Source organism: Lathamus discolor, chromosome 8 (assembly GCF_037157495.1).
Source record: "Lathamus discolor isolate bLatDis1 chromosome 8, bLatDis1.hap1, whole genome shotgun sequence".
NCBI classification, from domain to species: Eukaryota; Metazoa; Chordata; class Aves; order Psittaciformes; family Psittacidae; genus Lathamus; species Lathamus discolor.
Genome location: NC_088891.1, coordinates 14,283,893 through 14,304,511, shown reverse-complemented (window position 1 = coordinate 14,304,511; position 20,619 = coordinate 14,283,893). Strand labels below are relative to the sequence as shown.

General features: G+C 40.5%; 1 protein-coding gene across 1 annotated transcript; it reads left to right on the top strand.

Moving 5' to 3' along the window:
* Positions 1–3,396: 3,396 nt before the first annotated feature.
* RSL24D1 (ribosomal L24 domain containing 1) lies at positions 3,397–11,289 on the top strand. Its single transcript, XM_065688561.1, has 6 exons — positions 3,397–3,565; positions 5,507–5,620; positions 7,988–8,060; positions 8,843–8,906; positions 9,404–9,489; positions 10,894–11,289. The coding sequence occupies exons 1-6, from the start codon at positions 3,485–3,487 to the stop codon at positions 10,965–10,967; spliced, it is 492 nt and encodes a 163-aa protein (XP_065544633.1). The 5' UTR covers positions 3,397–3,484; the 3' UTR covers positions 10,968–11,289.
* Positions 11,290–20,619: the final 9,330 nt, after the last annotated feature.

The window sequence follows — 20,619 nt, the reverse complement described above, 5'->3', positions numbered from 1 at the left end:
TCAGCATTTGTTGAACTGAATTGTAACATTTCCTGTTGTCTCAATTCAATATCAGTCTGTGTCTTTCTGCATTGTCCCTTTTGCATTGTGGGTTTTTCAGTTCTCTTCTGTGGCATAGGTACTTCTTGATGCACTGACCAAACCAGTCAGATGGGGCCCTGGTGCATCCTGGGTGGTGCCAGAAGGAGCTCAGACCCATAGAAGAAAATAAAAGCAACACTTCTGTATTCATAAAACATTCAGAAAGCTGCTAATGTGAGCATGTAGCATGTTCAGAGCAAAGGGAATCACATGGTACATCTTGTAAAATCTATAGCTTCCACAAAGGTAAGGAGCCTGAGTTTTCACAATACGTGTTTCCATCAAGAGCAGCATGTATTACTAAGTAGGTTATGATATGCTGGAGGACACAGCTGCTATTCAGAGGTTCCTTGACAGGCGAGAGAAATGAGCTGGACTAAACCTCATTAAGTTTAACAAGGGCAGGTATGACTGGGTATTCTGGTAATTGTAAGACCACATCTGGCATTCTGTTTTGGATACCCCAGTAGAAGTAAAACACTGACACACTGGTGTGAGTACAGTGGATGCCAGTGGGATCAGAGAGTTGGAGCACAAGGGATAAGAGGAGAGAGTACTGGGTTTGCTTAGCTTTAAGAAGAGGAAACTAAGGGAGACCTTTCCTCTGTCTTGAAGTATCCAATGGGAGGGTATACAGAAGATGGAGCCAGACCCGTCTCAGAGGGCACAGGGGTAGGAAAGAGGCAGCAGAGAAAAGTTCTTGTGAGGAAAAGCATGTCGTCATACAAGTAGTCAGAATCTGGAGCAGGAGCTAAGGAAAGTTATGGAATCTGCATTGTTGAAGACACCAAAATCTCAACTGGATGTGGCCGTGAGTCACCTGATGTTAATTTGCCCTGCTTTGGGCAGGATTTGGTCTAGATGACCTGAGAAGTGTCTTCCAACTGACATGACTATATGCTTTGTCCTACAAGTGCACGAGTTGTCATTTCTTATATACGACTGTACGCAACAGTTTATATGAATGTTTACTTACATTAGGAAACTTGGACAAGTACCTAAATATTTGCAGACCAGACCTTTGCTATGAGTTTAACTTATGAAGCTGAGATGTTTGGTGAAACAATTCTTGCTGTGGTAATCTGTGTCAGAAAGCAAACAAATGAGCCTCTCAGTTTGCTGCAGAATCTCTTACAGTGAAGCTGTTTGTCAGCTGGATACCTAATTCTGTCTGTAACTGTTAATTGAGTAGAAGTACCTGTTCATTTTTTATAATTAAACTGGATTCTGGCTCCAGCAACCTTCAGTCTAAATTGCTTTTAGATCAGGAATAAGCACTTGCAATCCACAGCATAATGGCTTGTTCTTGAAGAGGAGGTTAGCGCCTTGGTGTGAAGAAAGGTGTTGAGGGGAGTCTAGTTATAAATGCTTGTAGTATCACTGTGCTCTCACATCCCATCTGTCTGCTGGAGGCGTTGGTGACAGTCTGTAATCAGCAGTGCTTAAATTGTAGAAGCCACCAAAGACTTCACAATACATTACTCTGCCTGAAAAGGCTGCTTTCAGTGAAATAAATACAGCCCACAGGGGAAAAAAAAAGTCACATGGACAGGAAACTGATCAAACTGAAAAAGAGGATTGCAATTACATATGCCAAAGCACAGCAGCCCTAGACCTAAGCAAACTTGTTTACTATTTGGTTTTGCCTCTAGCTGTAAACTCAGTGCCTTCATAGTTTCCCTCATAGAGTTGCTTTGTGTATGTGTGTCTACTGTTGCCTCTTATCAGCCAGGTTGCCATCTTCTGTCACAGCCACAGAGCCTTCCCTCTGGCGTGCAGCGTGAGCCTAGCTAATATCCTGTACAGTCCTATCTTGCTCTCTGGCTCCGAGTCAGTTCGGAGCTGTTGTTCCTCAGGGCTGGGGGTGAGCGGTAGTCACAAGTCATATGTTCTAGCCTCTGTCTGCTGCAATAGGATGTGGCTGAGGTCTGGTTTGCAAATAGATTGGAGACAAGTTCTGTGCTGATAAGGTTAGTGCTGAGCTAAGGCTATTCTTTTTTTTCTTCAATCTTTCATAATATAGCCCCAAACTGACTGCTTTTTTCTGTTCTAGAAACCAGAAAGCTAAAACTACCCTTAGGGCACATGCAATTCAACACGTGGATTTTTTACCAAATACTCAGGTAATTTCTTTTAAATGGAGAAACAGGAATGATGGTTTTAAAGCCTTATGTGGTGAGGAAGATTTCAGACTCTGAAATTGCAGAACTCCAATTGCAAACAGTTTAGGAAGGTACAGGGCCTAGGATTTAGAACCTTCCACAATAAACAGGTAACTTTGTAGGAGGGGACCAGAAGGAGTAACAGGTTCCTTAGGGTAATGCGTGCAGAGCCATCGCTTTTAGACAGTACTTCAAATTTTGCTTTAAAAATTAATTCCCCTGTGGGAAGCTTGGATCTTACAAATATGGAAATGGAGCAGAAACTGATTTGTCTGAATTCCAGAGTAAATCAGTTACAGGTTTAAAAATCTGTGTCTGACTCCCTTTCCGTGGGCAACCGTCTTTATCCTTATATTAATGCTGAGCTATTTAGCTTCATTCATTTGTAACATAGCATTTGTAATGAGAAGCCAGAAGAGATCAAACACAAGCTGATCACAAAATCCTGTAATTTGTATTTGATTTCCGTACTAAGATACAAACGTGTTTCAGGGAAGCAGAGGGTCACTTGGGAAAGAGAAAACTCAGCTTAGATTTGGAGATGCGGTATTGTCTGAGTTCACCCCAGCTTCACTTCTGTGTATGGGTTGTTTTTCGGGGGTTCTGAGGCTTTATAATGCTTCCAGGAGCATGAGTATTTCCCAGCTTTCAACAGGATTCTCTCTAGTGCATTCAAAAGCCAGACCACGTTCTCCATGTCCTGGGCTGCAGTTGGCATGTCTGGGGCTGACGGGTCTATCCGGTGAGTCAACGTAACACATCCATGCTTTTTGGCATTTCTACTGCTTTTCTCACCGCTGCCCCCAGTACCTCTGTGTAGTGACTTAGCAATTGTGGCTCCAGTCAGCCAACGCCTGGAACTTTCCTATAGCTTCACCCAAAGCACAGCAGTGACAACTTCATTCAAACTGGCCCTGGCATCGTGCAGGGGCTGGCCTTGTGGCCCCTTCTCTCGCTTTTGGAGCAGCGGCGCCTTCCCCCTTCCCTGTGTGCCTGCTCCGCTGTTTCCGCTAAGAGAGCTCGCTGTTGCTGAAACACACCCTAGCTCTCTCGCCTGCCAGAGTGCGGCCCCGCTCAGCACCTCCCGGATCAAACCCAACCGGGCGCAGCTGCGCGTGCGCCGGCGTCCGTCGCGCCTCGGCGGCCCGGGGCCGGCAGGGGGAGCTGCGGCCTGTCCGCCGGGCGGTGCCTCAGCGCCTCCGGTCAGCTGGGCGCGCGGTTCCGGCGGGGCCTGCGGCGCGATGCGCATCGAGAGGTGCTACTTCTGCTCGGGGCCCATCTACCCGGGCCACGGCGTCATGTTCGTGCGCAACGACTGCAAGGTACTGCCCGCCCGGCCCTGTGACGGGGGCTCCGGGGAGGCCTCTCCCGGCACACGTGGGGCCCTGTCCCCGTCCCCGCTGTGTGCTTCTCTCGCGGCTCGGTTACACGTGTCGTTGGGGTCCCGGGCGGGGGGCAGCGCCGGAGCCGCGGTGTCTACGCCCAGCGCAGCCTGCAGGCACGGCCGCAGCCGTGCCGGGGTCGCGAGGAGTATCGGGCGGCCTCGCGCACCGCGCGGCCTGCGTGGGCCGTTAACGTGTGCGGTGCTGCGGTGACCGATACCTCACCGGGTACGTGGTGGGGCTCGTCCGGCTGGGGCTGCCGGCGGGACCGGCACTGCACTGGGGCTTTGCGCGACGGCCACGGTCGTGTGTAAAACTGTGAGTGGTCGCTCAGCGGCTGCTGCGCTCCTTACAGGGCACTGCGGGCCCCAGGGTGCAGTGGAGCTTACGGATAGCTTCCTTCCCGTGCTCGGGTGTCAAAACAAAGCCTGGTTCAGCTTCTGAGTTACAGCTTCTGGGAGTTTAGAGGTATATGTGGGCTGGCACGGTTCCATTTACTAGAAAATGGCCACAAAGTGTGTGTTTGAAAAAGTAGCACAATAGCAGGAGAGTTGTGAGCTGATAACCTATGAAAGAGCTGAATGTAACGGCAGGTTTGTCTGCGGTAAGGTGAAAAAACACGGTAGAAGCGTTTAATAAAATGCAGTTATTCGAAGGTGGTTCCCTTCTCTATAGGTTTCATATTTTCATTTTCTCTAGAAATGACTTTAGACGGGAAGGAGAGTGTGACTGAAGAAAATAGGGTTTAAAAACCTCATCAATAACAAATTCAATTTTTAGTATTCTTAAGTTTCAGCTCTGCTTTAGATACCAGACAGGCCAGGACGGTTCAAGTGGTGCACGGATTTAAGGAGTATTAAGAACTGCAAATAGGGGTATGATTATGTGTGTTGCCTGCCCTGTTTCCTCCTCCCCCTCCCCATGCCCTTACTGGCATCTTGCTGCATACTCTTTTTGACTGGAAAATCTCTGTTGGATGTGGACAGTTTGCAATAGAGGGTTGTTCTCCAGCTTGGCTGTCGATTACATCATTGCAGTACCAACAAAAGGGAAATTTAAAGTATGAATAGTGAAGTTTTTAGTGCACCTTTAATGGGCCTGAAAACATCACCCAGACGAGCATAAGGCGCTTTGATAGCAGGCAGTGATAGGTACCTAAAATTAGTCTAGAATCTGTAGAATACGTAGAAAAATGGAAAGGGCGTGTGTGAGAAAAAAAGATCAGTTAGAATGGTTTGGTGTATGCTTTAAAATAGCTTTCACTAAATTCAGTCCAGGACTTAAGTGATATGCTTAGGAGTCCTGCTGCAGGGTAATCTTTAAGGCTTAAAGCTACACTCCAGAAGACAGACTTTGTGTGTGTGTGTGTGTGTATTGCATTCAAAAATATCATGTGAGAGGGGTGAGGATTTTTTGTTGTCAGGATGGTGCTGTATCTAAGAAGTGCTGACAGGTATAGATAATTGTTTATTCATAGTACAGGTTTGGCTTTATAGTTATTTTTGCAGTTGATTCTCACAAGTCTGCTATATTTTATTCATAATCAGCTTAATTGTAAGTATTTGACAACTGTGAAAATTACTGTAAATGAAAGAATGAGGATATGCTTGAAACTTCGTGTTAATAGCAATATTTGAACTAAAAGTATTGACGTTTGTGGGATGAATGTCATTTTCTATGAGCAGTGTTGTTAGAGAAACTTCAACGTTTGATATCATGCTTGTGGTGGGGCAGAAATAACATGATCTGTCCCTGCCCATTGCGGGGGGGGTGGACTAGATGACCTGTGAGGGTCCCTTCCAACCCAAACTATTCAAAGATTCTGATTTGAATGTAAGCATTTGTTTTGTTTTGTTCCTCTTCCTCCACTTCTTCTTGAAGGTATTTAGATTCTGCAAATCAAAATGCCACAGAAACTTTAAAAAGAAGCGAAATCCCAGAAAGATGAGGTGGACCAAAGCATTCCGGAAAGCAGCTGGCAAAGAACTGACGGTGGTAAGAAGTTGTCCTGGTTTACACTTGAGATTAACTCACTAAAATGGCAGAAATCCAGCTGCAAACAGGTTGGGTCAGTCAGCTGAATGTGACAAGAGACAGAGTAAGTGGAGAAAATAGGGATTGTGGAAGTGAAGGTGAGAGTTTTCTTGAGTGAGTTATTCATTCATCTTAACTGTAACATGGAGCTTGCTGTTTCAGCTTTGGTGTGGAAGCCAGTGTATCAGGTGTCTGTATCAGTAATATGTGGTGCTTCTCACATCAGAGGCATTTTTTTATCCATATAAATGCTCTACCCTCTGTATATACCCATTTGGTAGTTGTATTTCTGCACAATCAGATAATCTGGGTTACTGGGTACTCCAGGAAGTCTCTCTGTGTAGACACAATAAGATGGTTACCTTCTGAAGCATCTTTAAAGTATACAGTGTATAGAGAATGTCCTTGCATAGGTAGGTGTGTTTCAAAACCAGCATATGAGATCTTAGAAACAATTTCAAGACAAAAGTTATTTCAGCGGTAAAAATACTGAACACTCATACTTTGTGGGACAGTCCTTAAATAATTCAAGAATTACTGTGACTGAGTATTCTATGAAAGAACAGGTAATCAACAATTTAGTAAGTATTTTGACACTGTGACTTGGTGCCTTCTATGGATCTTACAAGGGGAAGAATGTGATTTTATTCTGTAATGTGACTCTGAGAAGCCATGATTAATTGACGCCTTCTGTAATTGTATTTCTTGCTTTCAAGCTGTTTCTGGCTGAGCTAAATTACCTTTTTTGAAAATAATTAAAAATTCTTTTATGCATGTCTAAATAGGTGACAATATGCTCCAGTTTTGAGGTATTATCTATATATGCTATGAGTTAAACCAATATATAAACATAGTGCTTTGTTGTAGTTCAGATGGTATCTGTTCTTCCAGAAGCCAGCTTTGGGGAAACTGTCTAAATAAGCTTGTGACAATGGAAGTACTGTAGTTTGTAGGAAGGTGACAGTTCCTGCAGCTTTAAGCAGGTACATTGGAAGGGGTTAACTATATACTTGTTTTCATGGGTTTCAAGTGTTTTATGGCTTTTTGTTGTTTTTATATATATACATTTATTAGAAAATTGAAGCAGGATATAATTCTATCAGGTATTTTTGAAAGACTGTCTTATTCTGTCATTCAGAGTGAGGCAGAGTTGGTCAGTCTGTCCCCTCATATTTGGAATTGAAAAGATTCACTGGCCAGTATGAGGTAGCTGTAGTTTATCTCTGTGGGTGTAGGTTAGAAGACCCTGGCACTTTGAACATCTATACTCTTGTGAGACTTGGTTTTGCTGTTTGTGGTGTGTTCTCGGGTTACAGAATAATACTGTATGTTATAAATATGTAGAAGCTGTCTCAGGATAAACTGCAGTGAATTGATATGGTGCTGTGTCATGCTTGGCTAAAAATGAATTTTAGGTTCTTTTTGACTTTTTTTTTTTTTGTAGGAGGCAGAGTGGCATGTAGATGTTAGTGTACTGTGTGCTCTGCAGCTCCTGTTTGCTTAATGCTGTCCCCTAGTGAAAACTAGCATTCATCTGCCCATAGAGCATGGCTTGTGAGTGCCTGTGTGCCATTTCTTGCTGTTCTGTGTAGTTTCTGTCTTTGGAACTGTCTTTAGCGCAAGTAAAGATCAGCAGCTGGTATGATAACTCTGCTTCCCCACTACAAGAAGGAACCTTTGGGCAGGGAAAAGTCCTCAGACAAATTTGGATTAAAGCTGAGTATGCCTAACAAAAAAAAAGCAAGGAAACTATTTTTCCATCTTAAGTTCCTGAGGGAAAAAACCCTAAACAGCAAAAAGAAAAACCTCCAGCTGCCCCAAACACCAGTGTCCTTGAATGAAATACTCAACAATTTCAAACGAATTTGTATTGTGTCAATATTCTTAAAATAAAATAGTTTTGGGGTTTGGATTTTTTTGGTTTTTTTACCCTTTCCAAAGTACAGGCTCTTGAGCAGAACTTATTTGACCTGGATTAAATCCTTCTGTTTTCAATTTTGACTTCCACCTGTCTGGTCTACTCTGTATTTCCCATTCCACATTGGTCTTCTCTCTTCCTTTTGACTCTCTAAAAGGAAAATAGCTGAGGGAATATTTCTCTTCAGACAAATCACTGTGGCTTCTGACACTTTGAGGTCAAACACTTCAGTCTAACAACCTTTAGGGATTACTATAAAATAGAAGGAAATAGAGTACAGAAATTGAGATTCTGAAAGGGGGGAAAAATACCACATAAAATACCAAGTTACGTGAGTGAGTGCTAAAGGAAGAATGTATTGATCTAAATATGCTTTGTATATAATCTGTATTTACTTTTTCTTAATATAGGATAATTCGTTTGAATTTGAAAAACGTAGGAATGAACCAGTGAAATACCAGAGAGAGTTATGGAACAAGACTGGTGAGTCATTGTAGAAAAAGACAAAAGGTGAACTTTGGGGAGTGAACACTCACTGTATATAAAAATGTTTTCAGAAGACTTCGTAGATACACTTTGTATTAATTGTATGTGAAATTATTGGGATAATGACCAGATTCTTATATGTGGAGGAGGTTTGAGTTGTGAACAGATGTGGAGTTGCACTTGTTTGGGTCTTTTTTTGGGGTGGGGTGTGGGGATTTGGTTTCTTGGGCTTTTTTTTTTTTTTTTCCTTTGTTTGTTTGGTTTTTTTTTTGTTTTCCCCAGAAACTGGTTACTTTGAATGATCTTCAGAAAACCTTAGTGGTTCTCCGGCTTTTTAAGAGGCTTCCAGTGTACACTGTTATACTGATGCACTTTTCTTTCTTCCCACTCATTCCATTTCAGTTGGTTTAATAAATCAATTACTATAAAGTAGAAGAATTACATATGTCGTGAGCAAATGCCACATAGGAGAAGGTGTTAACTTGCATCTGACCTCAAGAAGAGTAAGAGTCTTTTGTAGTGGTGGTTAGTTGTAGAAAATACATGTAGGCACAAAAGTGGAAGCATAAATAAGTTTGAAAATACAGTCTATCATAGTTGCTACATGGAATATTCTCTGCACTGCTCTTCAGAGGAAGGAATAACTTCCTCATATACTATGAGAGTTGCTTCTGCTATAGAGGTATTATGGAATACTGGGTCTGTTGCTCTGCAAACTGGCATGTATTTTCAACTGTAGGTATGTAAGCATATTTAAAACAACTTCTGCTTTATTTCAGTTGATGCAATGAAGAGAGTGGAGGAAATAAAGCAAAAACGCCAAGCTAGATTTATTATGAACAGGTGAGGAGAACTATTTATATTATGGGAGCTCTTACAAACCTGTTTAGTCAATCAGTCTTTCCATAGAAACAATTATTGAAAATTGTAAATGGTTATTTGCTTTGTACAGACACAGTCATCAAAGCAATGTGGTGGAATAGTTCGAGTGGGCTCTACTGTGCTACCAAACCACTGTGCTTCATTGGCTGTCCAGTGAAATGTAGTTTTGTACACCTGATAATAGTTATATTTCCTTGTTTGTAAAGCAGTCTTAGATTTAAACAAATTTCTGGTAAGAGTTGGGGTACTAGTGGCTTTTGTTGTCTTTTTGTTGATTTTTTTGTTTTGTTTTGTTTTGTGTCCAGTATATGCTTGAATTCATTTTCAAATACTTTATTTCCTCATAGTTACAGTTATTTACAGTTTCCGTACCTTTAGCTAAAGATGTGTCTTGCAGAGGAACAAAAATACACATCTTCTCTTTGAAGGTAATGGAATTTAATTTCTCCTCTCCCCAGATTAAAGAAGAGCAAAGAGTTGCAGAAGGCAGAAGACATCAAAGAAGTCAAACAGAATATCCACCTTCTTCGTGCTCCACATGCAGGTAAGAACTTGCTTTACCTGGTTATCTTAGATTAATTTGTGTATACAATTTCATGATGATTTTTTTTTTATATAACTAATTCTACAGATCAATAATCCTGTGCATTTTTCTTATAATTAATTTGTCTATTGAATATAAGAATAGCTCTTGCCACTAAACATAAGCAGTGCCTTTGGTCTGAGTCAGATTTAACTTTTTATTTAGCTGGTCCTGCATGCTGGGCTTTTCCTTAGATTGCACTCAGCATCTAGTACTCTTATGAACCGTGTGTTTGTTAACCAGTACATCTGTTTAAGTCTTTCCTTTGAACTGGTTATTTGAACTCAACAGACCATACCACTGATTGATATAAAATTCAGTGGTTAAACTGCTTTTTGAATTTCTTAGCTAGTTTTGAGAGCAGGTTTTATTGTAGTTCACTGTGTATAGTAAAACTTGCATGAAAATACTGTTTCTTCAGTGTAAGCCTAGCAGTATTTAAAATAGCATGGAAATTTTACAAACTTTCACCAAAATCTGTGCCTATTTCAGATATAATAATGTGTATTCTTTGTTAATGAACTGAGTTTTTGAGATAGAGAAATCTCTCCTAAATAATTTTTTGGTTTCTAAACTATTACAAGCACTGGCTTGTGTTAAGAGGATGTTGAATGTTGATAAAGTGGATGGTAAAGGTGATTTCTTTTTTAAAATACAGTTAATGGAGTAGAGTAATGGAGGGAAGTTTCCATTAGTTTCTGTTTTATAAAAACAACCAGTGGTTTTGTCTCCGTGGTTTTATGTGTCAAACAAACTTTTGTCAGGATATATTTAAACACTGGTTTGAGGGAAGAAGGAGAAAATGTAAAAAGATCTGAATTCAGAAGAATTGTTTGGCTTTGCTTATGGTAACTGAATGATGCACAATAGTGTGCAGCACATCTGTCAAATTACAGCTACATTTTCAGTGCTCTGCAATTCCTGCTGGGCCTTCAGGAGAGCAGAATCAAATGTCAGCCCTGGATTTTATTATTTTTGGTAGTATTATGGGGAGCTAACACAATTGTCATCCAAAACAGCATTCCGGAGGGCTTAAATCTTGGTATAAAAACTAATGTGTGAAGGCCATTGATCTGTTAAAAGTAATGCATTTTTATAGTCCTTTGCAAGATTCTGCTAAGAGATCTATCAAAGTTCACCATAGTACATGAAAATGTATGCTTTTAGATTTTGCATAAAACCAGCATCAGCTTTTCTTTTGAAACAGTTCTTGAGTAGTTTTAGGTGGTGATGGAGGAGGTTGGCAATAAATATTTGAAAGCTTGATGGGTTACTCCTGAACTCCTAGAATAGACACATACATTTACCACAGTTACTTGTGTTTAGAGAGACATGTTGAATTTAACTTTTTTCTTTGCTTTGAAGGCACACCAAAACAGCTGGAGGACAAAATGGTGCAGAAGCTACAAGAGGATGTGGCTATGGAAGAAGACTCTTAAAAGACTTATTTTCTGTTTTTATCTCTACAGCAGTTAACAGTTCCTTATTGCCTCTCATGGTATCATTCAGAACTATCCTTCTGGTTGAAGAAAAATACATTTTAATGAGTAGCTAGAATTTACAGTTTGGTTTTATAAAAAAAAAAATAAATTGTAAGATGGATGCCTTTTTGGGCAGTGCTTGTAGTTCTGTAACTTGAGAACACGTCAGCAGGATGGCGAATAAGGCGTATTGTTCGAGATACTGTGTGCTCCTTGGAAAGTTACACTTTCTACATAACTTTTCCGTGATAATTCCAGGAATAAAAGATGTCGGCCTTGAGCTTGTCGTATTTTGTCCTATTTTATCTGTTCTTTTGAAGTGGTAAAAGTAGGTAAATATCTGTCCTAATGGTTACAGGGTAGGGCAGGATGTATTGTTTTCTTCAGTTCAGTGCAATCTGGACTTCTTTGCATTCTTGTCATTCTGACAGCTTTTTGGTTTGTTATGAATGCGTATAGTGTTTGTTTTATTTCCTTTTTAAGTCAGTTTCCCCAGGATTACATTGCAGTTGACACCTAAGCCTGGCAAGGCTAACATTGGTATAGGATTTAGGGCTGTTTGGAAAACAATCATGGTGATAACATTCAGTGTGAAGTTGGACCTGCCATCCTCGTGATATACCAAAATGCAAATCTGATGTGTAATCAGACTGATTGTGATGCTCAGTAAATCACACTTTTGACTGTTTTATCCAGCATTCAAGCTTATTTTGATAGAAAAGATGATGATGTTAAAGTATTCTGCATATTTTGTGGTATTTGTTCAGTTTGTCATCAGTACTGACATAAATCCGCTTGCTTTTTTCAACTGTCAGCAGTTTATTTACAACGGTGTGATCAGAGAAGCCTTTGAAAGGCATTAAAGGTAGTATTTACATTCTTGTGAGTGCTAGTTATCCTGAAAAACAGTAATTTGTAGTTCTGTTCCAAGCTTGAATATGTGATATATCAAGCACTGGAAAACTTCTTACTACCACCTACATGTGTATTGTGTTATTCAGAAGAGTCATATTTGAACACAGGAAAAAGGCAATGGGTACATGTGAAAGAAACAGTGATTGTACTCAGTTTTTCATCTCTTGGTTTATGAATTTTGTTTAGATATCTAGAAGACTGATACATTTTAGTGAGCTAAAATAATTCTAATAATAAAAATATGTAATTCGTATTTTCATAAAATTAAAGTTTTGCTGTCATTTCAACTTTGCTGATAAGGTGAGAGCTGAGAAGTATTTTGGATCTGTAATATTAGTATCTCTCCTGTAAACTGTAATATAAATAACATCTGAAAAGCATATCGTAAGTTGGCCAGAAGACATATGTCAGTGGGGTGAAATCACTAAGATGCTACAGTATAAATACAGTGTGTATATATATATATATATATATATGCATGCTATATATACGTTAAGATGCTTGCACATAGTGAAGGGTGACCTTCACAAAATGTTAATTAGTATGTTTATGTGTGACTATATAAGTGAACTCAATATTAGCTTGGGAATTTATTTAAAAATATTATTATAGGGTTTTTTTAATGAGCTTTTTAAGGTACGATGTTCATTGAGTGCCAGCTTTTAATTTTCTCCAAAAATAGTGAAGTAAATCTGCAGAGAAAGGCAGTGAATCCCATTGGATGTTGTGTCATTTATATACAGTCTTCATAGGAAGTGTTTTTAGCATTAAATAATTTGTTGTACGTAATATCTGTAGTTCTTCTGAACACATATCTTTAAATAAGCTGCAATATTTAATTTGTTTGTGTGCTCTATAAACGTGTCTCTGTGGGATTGTTAATGCTTTCCTTGGAAGGTTTGTAACTGAAGCAGTCTTTGTGCAGCAGCTGAGAAGAGCTGTTTGGGGAGTACAACCATAAATCCTAAACATCCTGCCAGTTGTATGAATTGCTTAACCTGTGTACCTCATTACAGCCTGCACAGTAGTATAATTATAAGCATTTGCTTTGAAAATTAATACTGAAGAATAGCATGTGTGCTATTCTCCTGAGCAGCAGAGACTTGCAGCCTGCTGGGTATACCTTGTGAGTACACAGGTAGTTGAGATTAAAAATTTGTCATGAGCAACATGCTTACAGCACCTGCTCTGAAGGCACCCTTGTGTTTTGGGGGAGTGTTTGTGTGTTAATTTGATTGCTGTGATGTCCTGTTCTCTTGTCTGTGTCAGCTGGAGCAGGATGCTGCTGAGGCAGCACATGGTGAGGGGGGGAAGAACTGCATCTGAGCAACATGGGGCTAGTTATCCTCCATCTTGCACATCCCTGCATAACCAGCTGCAGATATCTTCCTGAGGAGCTGCTGAGCTGAGAAAGAGTCAGGGTTTTCCTTTTTCTCTGTCCAACCACATTTCTAACGGGAATTGTTCTTTGGAGACGTTTTGGTGAAGAACTGTTGCTTTCTTCGTGTCCTGAGGATGAAAACTTTCAACTAAGCCAAAGCTGAAAATACTTTCAGATTTTGCATTTTGTTTACAAGACTTGGAGAGAAAATGTCCCAGCTGAGCGGTATTCTGGTGGTCATGAAAAAACACTGCCAAATATCAGGAAGTAAGCACATTTCTCATTCCACTTGAACAGCTTTAGCTCAGATGCTGGCTTGCAAAGGAGTGGGTGATGTGCAGGTGATGTGCAAACAGGGAGCCTCTGTCCATGATTGCCTGCCTGTGGGGCTGATCAGTGCCCAGTCCTTTGGGGAAGCAGGACCTTCCATCAGTTCCCTCGAGAGCACATCAGAGAGATAGAATCATAGAATAGTTAGGGTTGGAAAGGACCTCAAGATCATCCAGTTCCAACCCCCCTGCCATGGGCAGGGACACCTCACACTAAACCATCCCACCCAAGGCTTCGTCCATAGATGGTATTTTATGAGCAGCACACCATTATTCATTAGAGATCTCTCTATTAGTGTCATATGTCCCCATCACTGATCCTGTGTGTATTGAGATCTTGTAGGAATGGAGCACAAGGCACTGTGAGTACAGTCTCTTACAAGACTGATGATGCTGATGTGTCCATTTGAGTCACCATTTAATCAGAGAAATCATGCATGAATAACTGGTAGTGCTTAATCCTAGTATACAGTCTGTCTTGCTTGGCATTTTCTAGATCCAGCAAATGCTGTTTCGTGTTTGTACTTGATGCCATTGGGAGCCTTTCTTCAAAACAAAGTATGATGGGCTCAATCAGTACAAATGTGATACCCTAGTTTTAAGAAATGCTTTTTAGTTTCAGTTGCTGTCATCTTTTCTTGCAAAACTAAAACGGATGTGTTTTTCTGACTGTGCAAAACGTGGAAATGTGGATTTTAATGGTGATTTATTAGCTGATTTTTTCTCATATTTCCCCTTTTCCTTTTTAATCCATCACTTTAATGATTTCAAGTTAAATGCTGGCTTTGTTTTCAGGAGAAGCTTAACCTTGTGCTAACGCATTTTGCCTACTGCCTCACTGCCTCTGGCTGCAGGGCCCTGAGAGGTTGCAGCACTGCCCTGAGCCCTCAGAGGTGCCTTTTGGATCCTTTATCAAGTTTTACTCTTTTTTGGTATGTGATTGTCATCATAACTCTCCAAAACCTGACTGCTCGGGGTAGCGTGTGTGGAACCATTTGTCATGCCTGGAAAGCCTGTGGGCCGTGCCGAGTGACGCCATTTTAGAAAGACCGTTTGGTTTAGGTTTTGTGGGATGGTGGGTTAGGGGGGGAAAGAAGTGTTAGTGTCTGTGTATGGAGCTGTGGATCGAACGCGTGTGCGTGTCCCCGAAGGTGGAGCGGCAGCCATGTGGTGGCAGGCAGGGTGGGGCATGGCGTTGCTCCTGAGGGGAAGAGGCCCTGAGGCTGCCCTGGAAGGAGCTGTGCCCACGGAGAGCTCACGGTCCTGGCGGGCTCGCGCTTATGCTGAGGCCATTTCCGTGTCCTCAGACAGAGTAAGAGCTGGAGATACTTATTTTTGCCTTTGGTTATGGGTTGGTTTTGTAATCTTCCACTTGTTGCTTCAGTAGTCTGCGAAGTCTCTTGTTTTCTTGTCAGTTTTTGATCCTGAGAGAATGGCTGAGAAGATTGAAGTGGTGGGTGATGGCGGGGGCTGTTGTTCTGCTTGGGTTTGTTTCAAGAAAAAAAGCAACAACCTTCCCGGGCTTCCCTTTCAGTCTTCCCTTTGCAAGTGCTGACTAATACTGTGCGGAAAAGGTGAAAATGACTGCTTTCTGTATAATGAAGCTGTGCTGAACTGGTGCAGGCTTTCTTCACGGGAAGCTGGGCCTTCCCATAGTTTTGAAAGATCTGACTTTTCAGTCTGAGGTATTCTTGAGGTATTCTTACTCTGTAAGTAACAGCACGATGGAGCCCAGAACACGTACAAGATCTGTCCTTTTGCGACACAAAGAAACATAAATCAATATGTTGACATGGTCATATGTGTCAATGGCTGGAAAAGCAATACAGACAGCTGCTAATAGGTCCAAAGGCTTATGTCCCAGGAGACGGTATTTCGGTCTCCAGGCTGTTCAATTCCTCAATTACTGTTCTGGCCTCAAAAATTCAATCTCCTTCACCGGCCTAAATTATTTATGGGTTGCACTGAACTGCGACCAGGGAGAGCAGAAAGCCAAAATAAATCAACCGCTGATAAAATTGTTGAAGTCTGCTTGTTGTCTGTCTGTGTATTTTTAGATCTCAATTTAAAAAGGCTGCATGCAGAGAAATGCCTAAGTTTGGTTGCTTTTATGATTTTGAGCATTGGTATAACTAATAACTGATCGTTGGTGGTGTTTTCTAAATACAAGGAAGGGTTTTTTTTTTCCTAACAGTGACCTAATTGACCTGATTTTAGCCATAGTGTTCTGAACAAGCAGCGTTACTTGAGACCGGGTAGGAGCAGAAGGAGAAATAAAGATCTGTGGAGGCAGCTGAGCTGGAAGATGTTCTTTGCTGGTTTTAATTGGTGGGGTTTTTTTGGTTTGTTTTATTTTGGGTTTGGGGTTGGTTTGTTTTGTTTGGGGTTTTTTTTCCCTTTTCATTTTTTCTCACAGATGAAATAATATGACATCTCTTGTATTTCATATTACATTTAGTTTGGTAACAACACTTTTGTTTCTTAAACTGCTGTTGTTTCACCTTCAGAAAGTACTCAAGAGACTGTTTATCTTGCATATACATACATGGTAGTAAAGGTATGTAATGGGTGAAGGGGGACATCAGCTCTAGCTCTAGAATCATTGTGATTTATTAGTGACGTTGTTTCAGTACAGGGAACTGACTCCTGAATGGAAATAGATGTGATATTTACAAGGCAAGAGTACTGTGCACCCACAACTTCCCACCTGGAATCAAGGCAGGGCTCTCTGTGTAATTGACAAGAAATTCTTGTTTACAGTTACATGAGCTGTTTTCTGTAAGACTCCACTGTGCACGAGGCTTGCTGATTAAGAGAGTTGCTTTGGTGTAATCCACTTTGACTGAAGTGATTGCTGAGTGGAGAATTTGAGAGATTTCTCAGTACTTGAGAAAGTAAAAAGCTGTCTGAAATGCTCTCCTGTGTTGTAACCTGTACTGGTTACAGTATCTCTGTTTATGCAAGATGGTTCCAAAGGTAATGTTTTAATTCTTTTAGCCTCGCTGCAGAAATTGACTCTAGGACTGGGTAAGGTAAGATGTGGAAAGACCAAATGTTTTTTTTTTTCATACAGGGACTATTGCCTGCCATTCCCAGCATTAAGCAAGTTCAGATTAGACTTCAAATCCCCATGTATTCACGCTTTATGTATTTTAGACACAACACTCAGGGACAGAGTAGAATCATAGAATAGAATCATAGAATAGTTAGGATTGGAAAGGACCTCATCTAGTTCCAACCCCCCTGCATAGGCAGGGACACCTCGCACTAAACCATCCCACACAAGGCTTCATCCAACCTAGCCTTGAACACTGCCAGGGAGCACTCACAACCCCCCTGGGTAACCGATTCCTGTGCCTCGGGGGCATACACATTTAGCTGTATTCATAAAGGTGCAGACCTGAACACAGCAGTCTTAAAACTCAGCTGTGTGAAGACAGCTTTTTCTTCTAACAAGCCTAACAAACTGATGGTGGGTTTGGAATCAGAAAGAACCAACCAGGCTGCCCCTCTGGGCTGCTTCTGCCTTCTCTGGTTAGTTGTGACTGGGTACAGATAGGAAGCCATTCAAGGCTAATTTGATCAGCTCTACCCAGTTTGTGAATGATCTCTGGGGAAAATCTTTCCTTTGAAACAGAAGAAACATATATAATAATATGATCCTAATTCCTGTGTGATATTTAGAAAGAAATAGTATTTATCCTTAAGCTAGGAATAAATTTAGAATGATCTATGCACAAAACATGCTGTAATCCAGATTTCTTTAGGGCATGTCCTTGCTACTGCTTGGGCTGCCTCACAGAGAGGATCCATGGGATATCTGGTGAATGTTGCTATGCTGCTTTTAAAGAACTTGTGCTTTTTCTCCATAGATGTCTACCTCCATGTCTGGTGTTGACCCGGGAGGAGATTGTGTGCTGCATTTTGTCATTGGTAATGTTAGAAAGTGGTGATACAAAGGTGACAGGAGGCATTCTTCAATTTTCACAGCTGATGTAGATTCATTTGTTTTGAAAGGGAAGGAGATTGCCCTCTGAAAATTGCTTTTGCTGGCTGTCGAAGGCTTTCTACAGCAGATACATAGAATTCAGGTTCTGCTTAAAAACACTGCTGTGAACACAGTACACATTCTCAGGTCAAACTAAAGGTGCCTGAGCAGGGTAAAATCCTGTAGGCCTCTAACAACAAATTTATTCACTTCCCCTGATGAAAGGAAAATAGTATCTGCAGGCAGCAATATTACAAGCTTTTCCAGTGATCATCAGGGTCTGCACTTCACTCAATTCAGTTTACTTTCTTATTGTATCATGTGTAATGATCTACATGAACCTGGTCATACAAGGAACATCTAAAAGTACTCTCTGTTTTCTAAGGATATAAAGATATGCCAGCTTCTGCTGAACTACTTCTCCCAGAGTGTGGAGTTTTTTGGCAGTCATTTATATCTGCCTTAATTGCATGAGTTCCATCTGTTTGTCCAAAATTTGTAATAGTTTTTTCACTTTTTATGACAATCATATTGAATCCAGTTTAGAAACCTTTAGAACCTTTAAACTGAAAATAGGAGAACTTTTGTGATGATTTGTATCTCAAGTTCATTTAACCTTGTACTACCAATGGTGGCCAGTATGACAGATCCTTTCAGAGAAGTGCAACAAAACATGCCCCTGAGTGACCTTTTCCATGGTTTTCTTATAAATTCAAACAGTCATTTAGGGGTTTCTTTGGAAATTTCTGGTGAACCAGTTTTCTATGACTGTATCTAACAATTTTTAACCCCTCTATAGTTTCTCAAATGTAATGTGGTGATGAATACTTCTGCTTAATTGCTTATTGTGAGGAAGAACTTACTCATGATTTGGGTTTGATACCATTAGGGTTTTTGTAGTTCTGGTTTTACAAGAAGCTGAATAATCATTCTTGTCACCCCCTGCAGAATTTGCAGTGTTGTGGACCTCTAGTTACATATTTTCAAAATCAAGGGGTCCTAATCTGTACTTGTTCTGCAGGAAAGCATACTCCTCTAGCATTTTTATTGCTCTTTCTTACATCCACTCTTCTTGTCTGGTATGTGGGATAGAATAATGAGAAATTCTTGCAATATTCAAGATATGGATGTGCCCTGGGTATCTACACTGTTTCTCCTTTGTTCTTTTTTTCTTTTCAACTGATACCCCTTGCTTTTTCCTGCATGTTTTGCAGGGAGAAAATAACTTTCACTGTTCACATTTCTTCTGATTTATAACTTGTCATGTCATTTGCTATATTTTCTCTTTCTAAATCTTTAGTGAACATACAAGTCCATGACTAGCTGAATGCATCGATGTCATAGGTAGCAGTTTGCTTTTAGGAGACAACATTATAAAAATATAACATTATAAAAAAATAAACAGACATGCAAAAAAGAACTGCAAAGGGATTGAATTCTGTCAAACCAGATCTCAACAGATGAGCATCTGCTGCTCTTAACATCCCTAGAATATCACCTTAAAAGCACTTCATTCATGCGAAATTTGGTGCTGTTGTCTTAAATGCTTAAACATAGTTGATGATATATGCAGGGAAGTGTTCACTGGTATGGAGTTTTATAATTCATCTACCTTTTTAGAAGGAAATTCTGACATCTTACATGCAGAATGCGGTTTTTCTTTCTACTCATTACATGCAATAGTTGAGTGATGAGTAGACAGCTATAAATCCGCAGACCTGGATTTTATTCCTGGCTCTGCTTTCCTCAGTGATTTTATTCAAGTTGCTTAGCTTTTCTGAGTCCTGTCTAAAATGCTCTACCTAATCCCAAGGAGTGCATTCCTTCTCTTCTAATTTTGCCAAGCATAGTAAGGGACTGAAGTGAGACTTACCCCAGCAATTAATTTTATCTTGGAAGCCTATAGGACATTGTAAATGTAATGTCAATCTTACTTTCTCAGCTCTGATAGGTTTGTGTCGCTAACTGGGACCTCTAGGGCCAGGCTCAGTCATGAGACAGTTTTACTTGACTGTTAATGTGTGCGCCTGATAGGAATCAGTATAATATGAATCATACTGCAATGGTGCCATTCTGTAATGACTGTGAGTCTGACCCCAAGCACCTGACTGGGAATAAAGAAGCTTCTATGCAAACAGGAAATTGGCTGTTGTTTTACTAGGTGAATGCTTAAGGCATGGGACATCTTACCTATTTCTGCTTCTGCTGAAGTTAAATGCTTGGGAATTCTGGCCATTCTTATATCTAGCAACACTTTGTATTCTGTATGATTTTCCCCTTTAGCCATGTTTCAGAAACTCTCTGCTTATGTAATTTAGAAATCCTAATAGACCAGTGTAAGGCTAGTAAGCAACCAAATTTAGCACTGAAATCTCTATTTTCACCAGGGAGACAGGAAAAAAGAGCTGAAATGTTCCCAAACTAGTCACTTGATGACATAGTCACATGTATTTTCTGATTCCAGCATTGCAGATTTTGCGATTTATAGCATGAAGTATAATCCAGCATTTGAAAATGTAATTATAAACTTTTCCCTTAGCCCTCGAGCTTATGAAGAATGTGTCTCGGCCAGGTATGATGCCTTGAAGAAGTGATGTCTTATTCAGTCTGCAGACAGGCAAAACAAATAGATAAAAGGTGAGATATATTTCCACTCTTCTAAATCCAGTTTTAATTCTGAAACTTGGGTGAATCAAAATCAAAACTGGCAGTTTTCCAGTTTGTTGATCACAGCAGCATTTGATTTCATCTCATTGTCCAAAAATCACTCTTACTACCTGATAACCCTGAAGGATTTTAAGCTGAAGGTGTTGAAAGGCAAATTCAGCATTCAAATAAAGAATGATTTTTGCAGATAATTCTTAAAATTCCTTGTTTCCTGTTTAAAACAAAACAAAGAAGGCCTGTTAATCAGAGGCAGAAAAAAGTGGAAAATTATGAGGGAGAATAAAGCCCTTGGCTGAAATCAGATTTGTGTGGCCTGCGTTTTAGAAACTT

Bases quoted from the DNA above. Each gene is read 5' to 3' on its own strand.
- RSL24D1 (XM_065688561.1), top strand. From the start codon at position 3,485: ATGCGCATCGAGAGGTGCTACTTCTGCTCGGGGCCCATCTACCCGGGC. The intron at 3,566-5,506 runs GTACTGCCCGCC...TTCTTCTTGAAG, and splicing joins TCGTGCGCAACGACTGCAAG to GTATTTAGATTCTGCAAATC. The intron at 8,907-9,403 runs GTGAGGAGAACT...TCCTCTCCCCAG, and splicing joins GCTAGATTTATTATGAACAG to ATTAAAGAAGAGCAAAGAGT.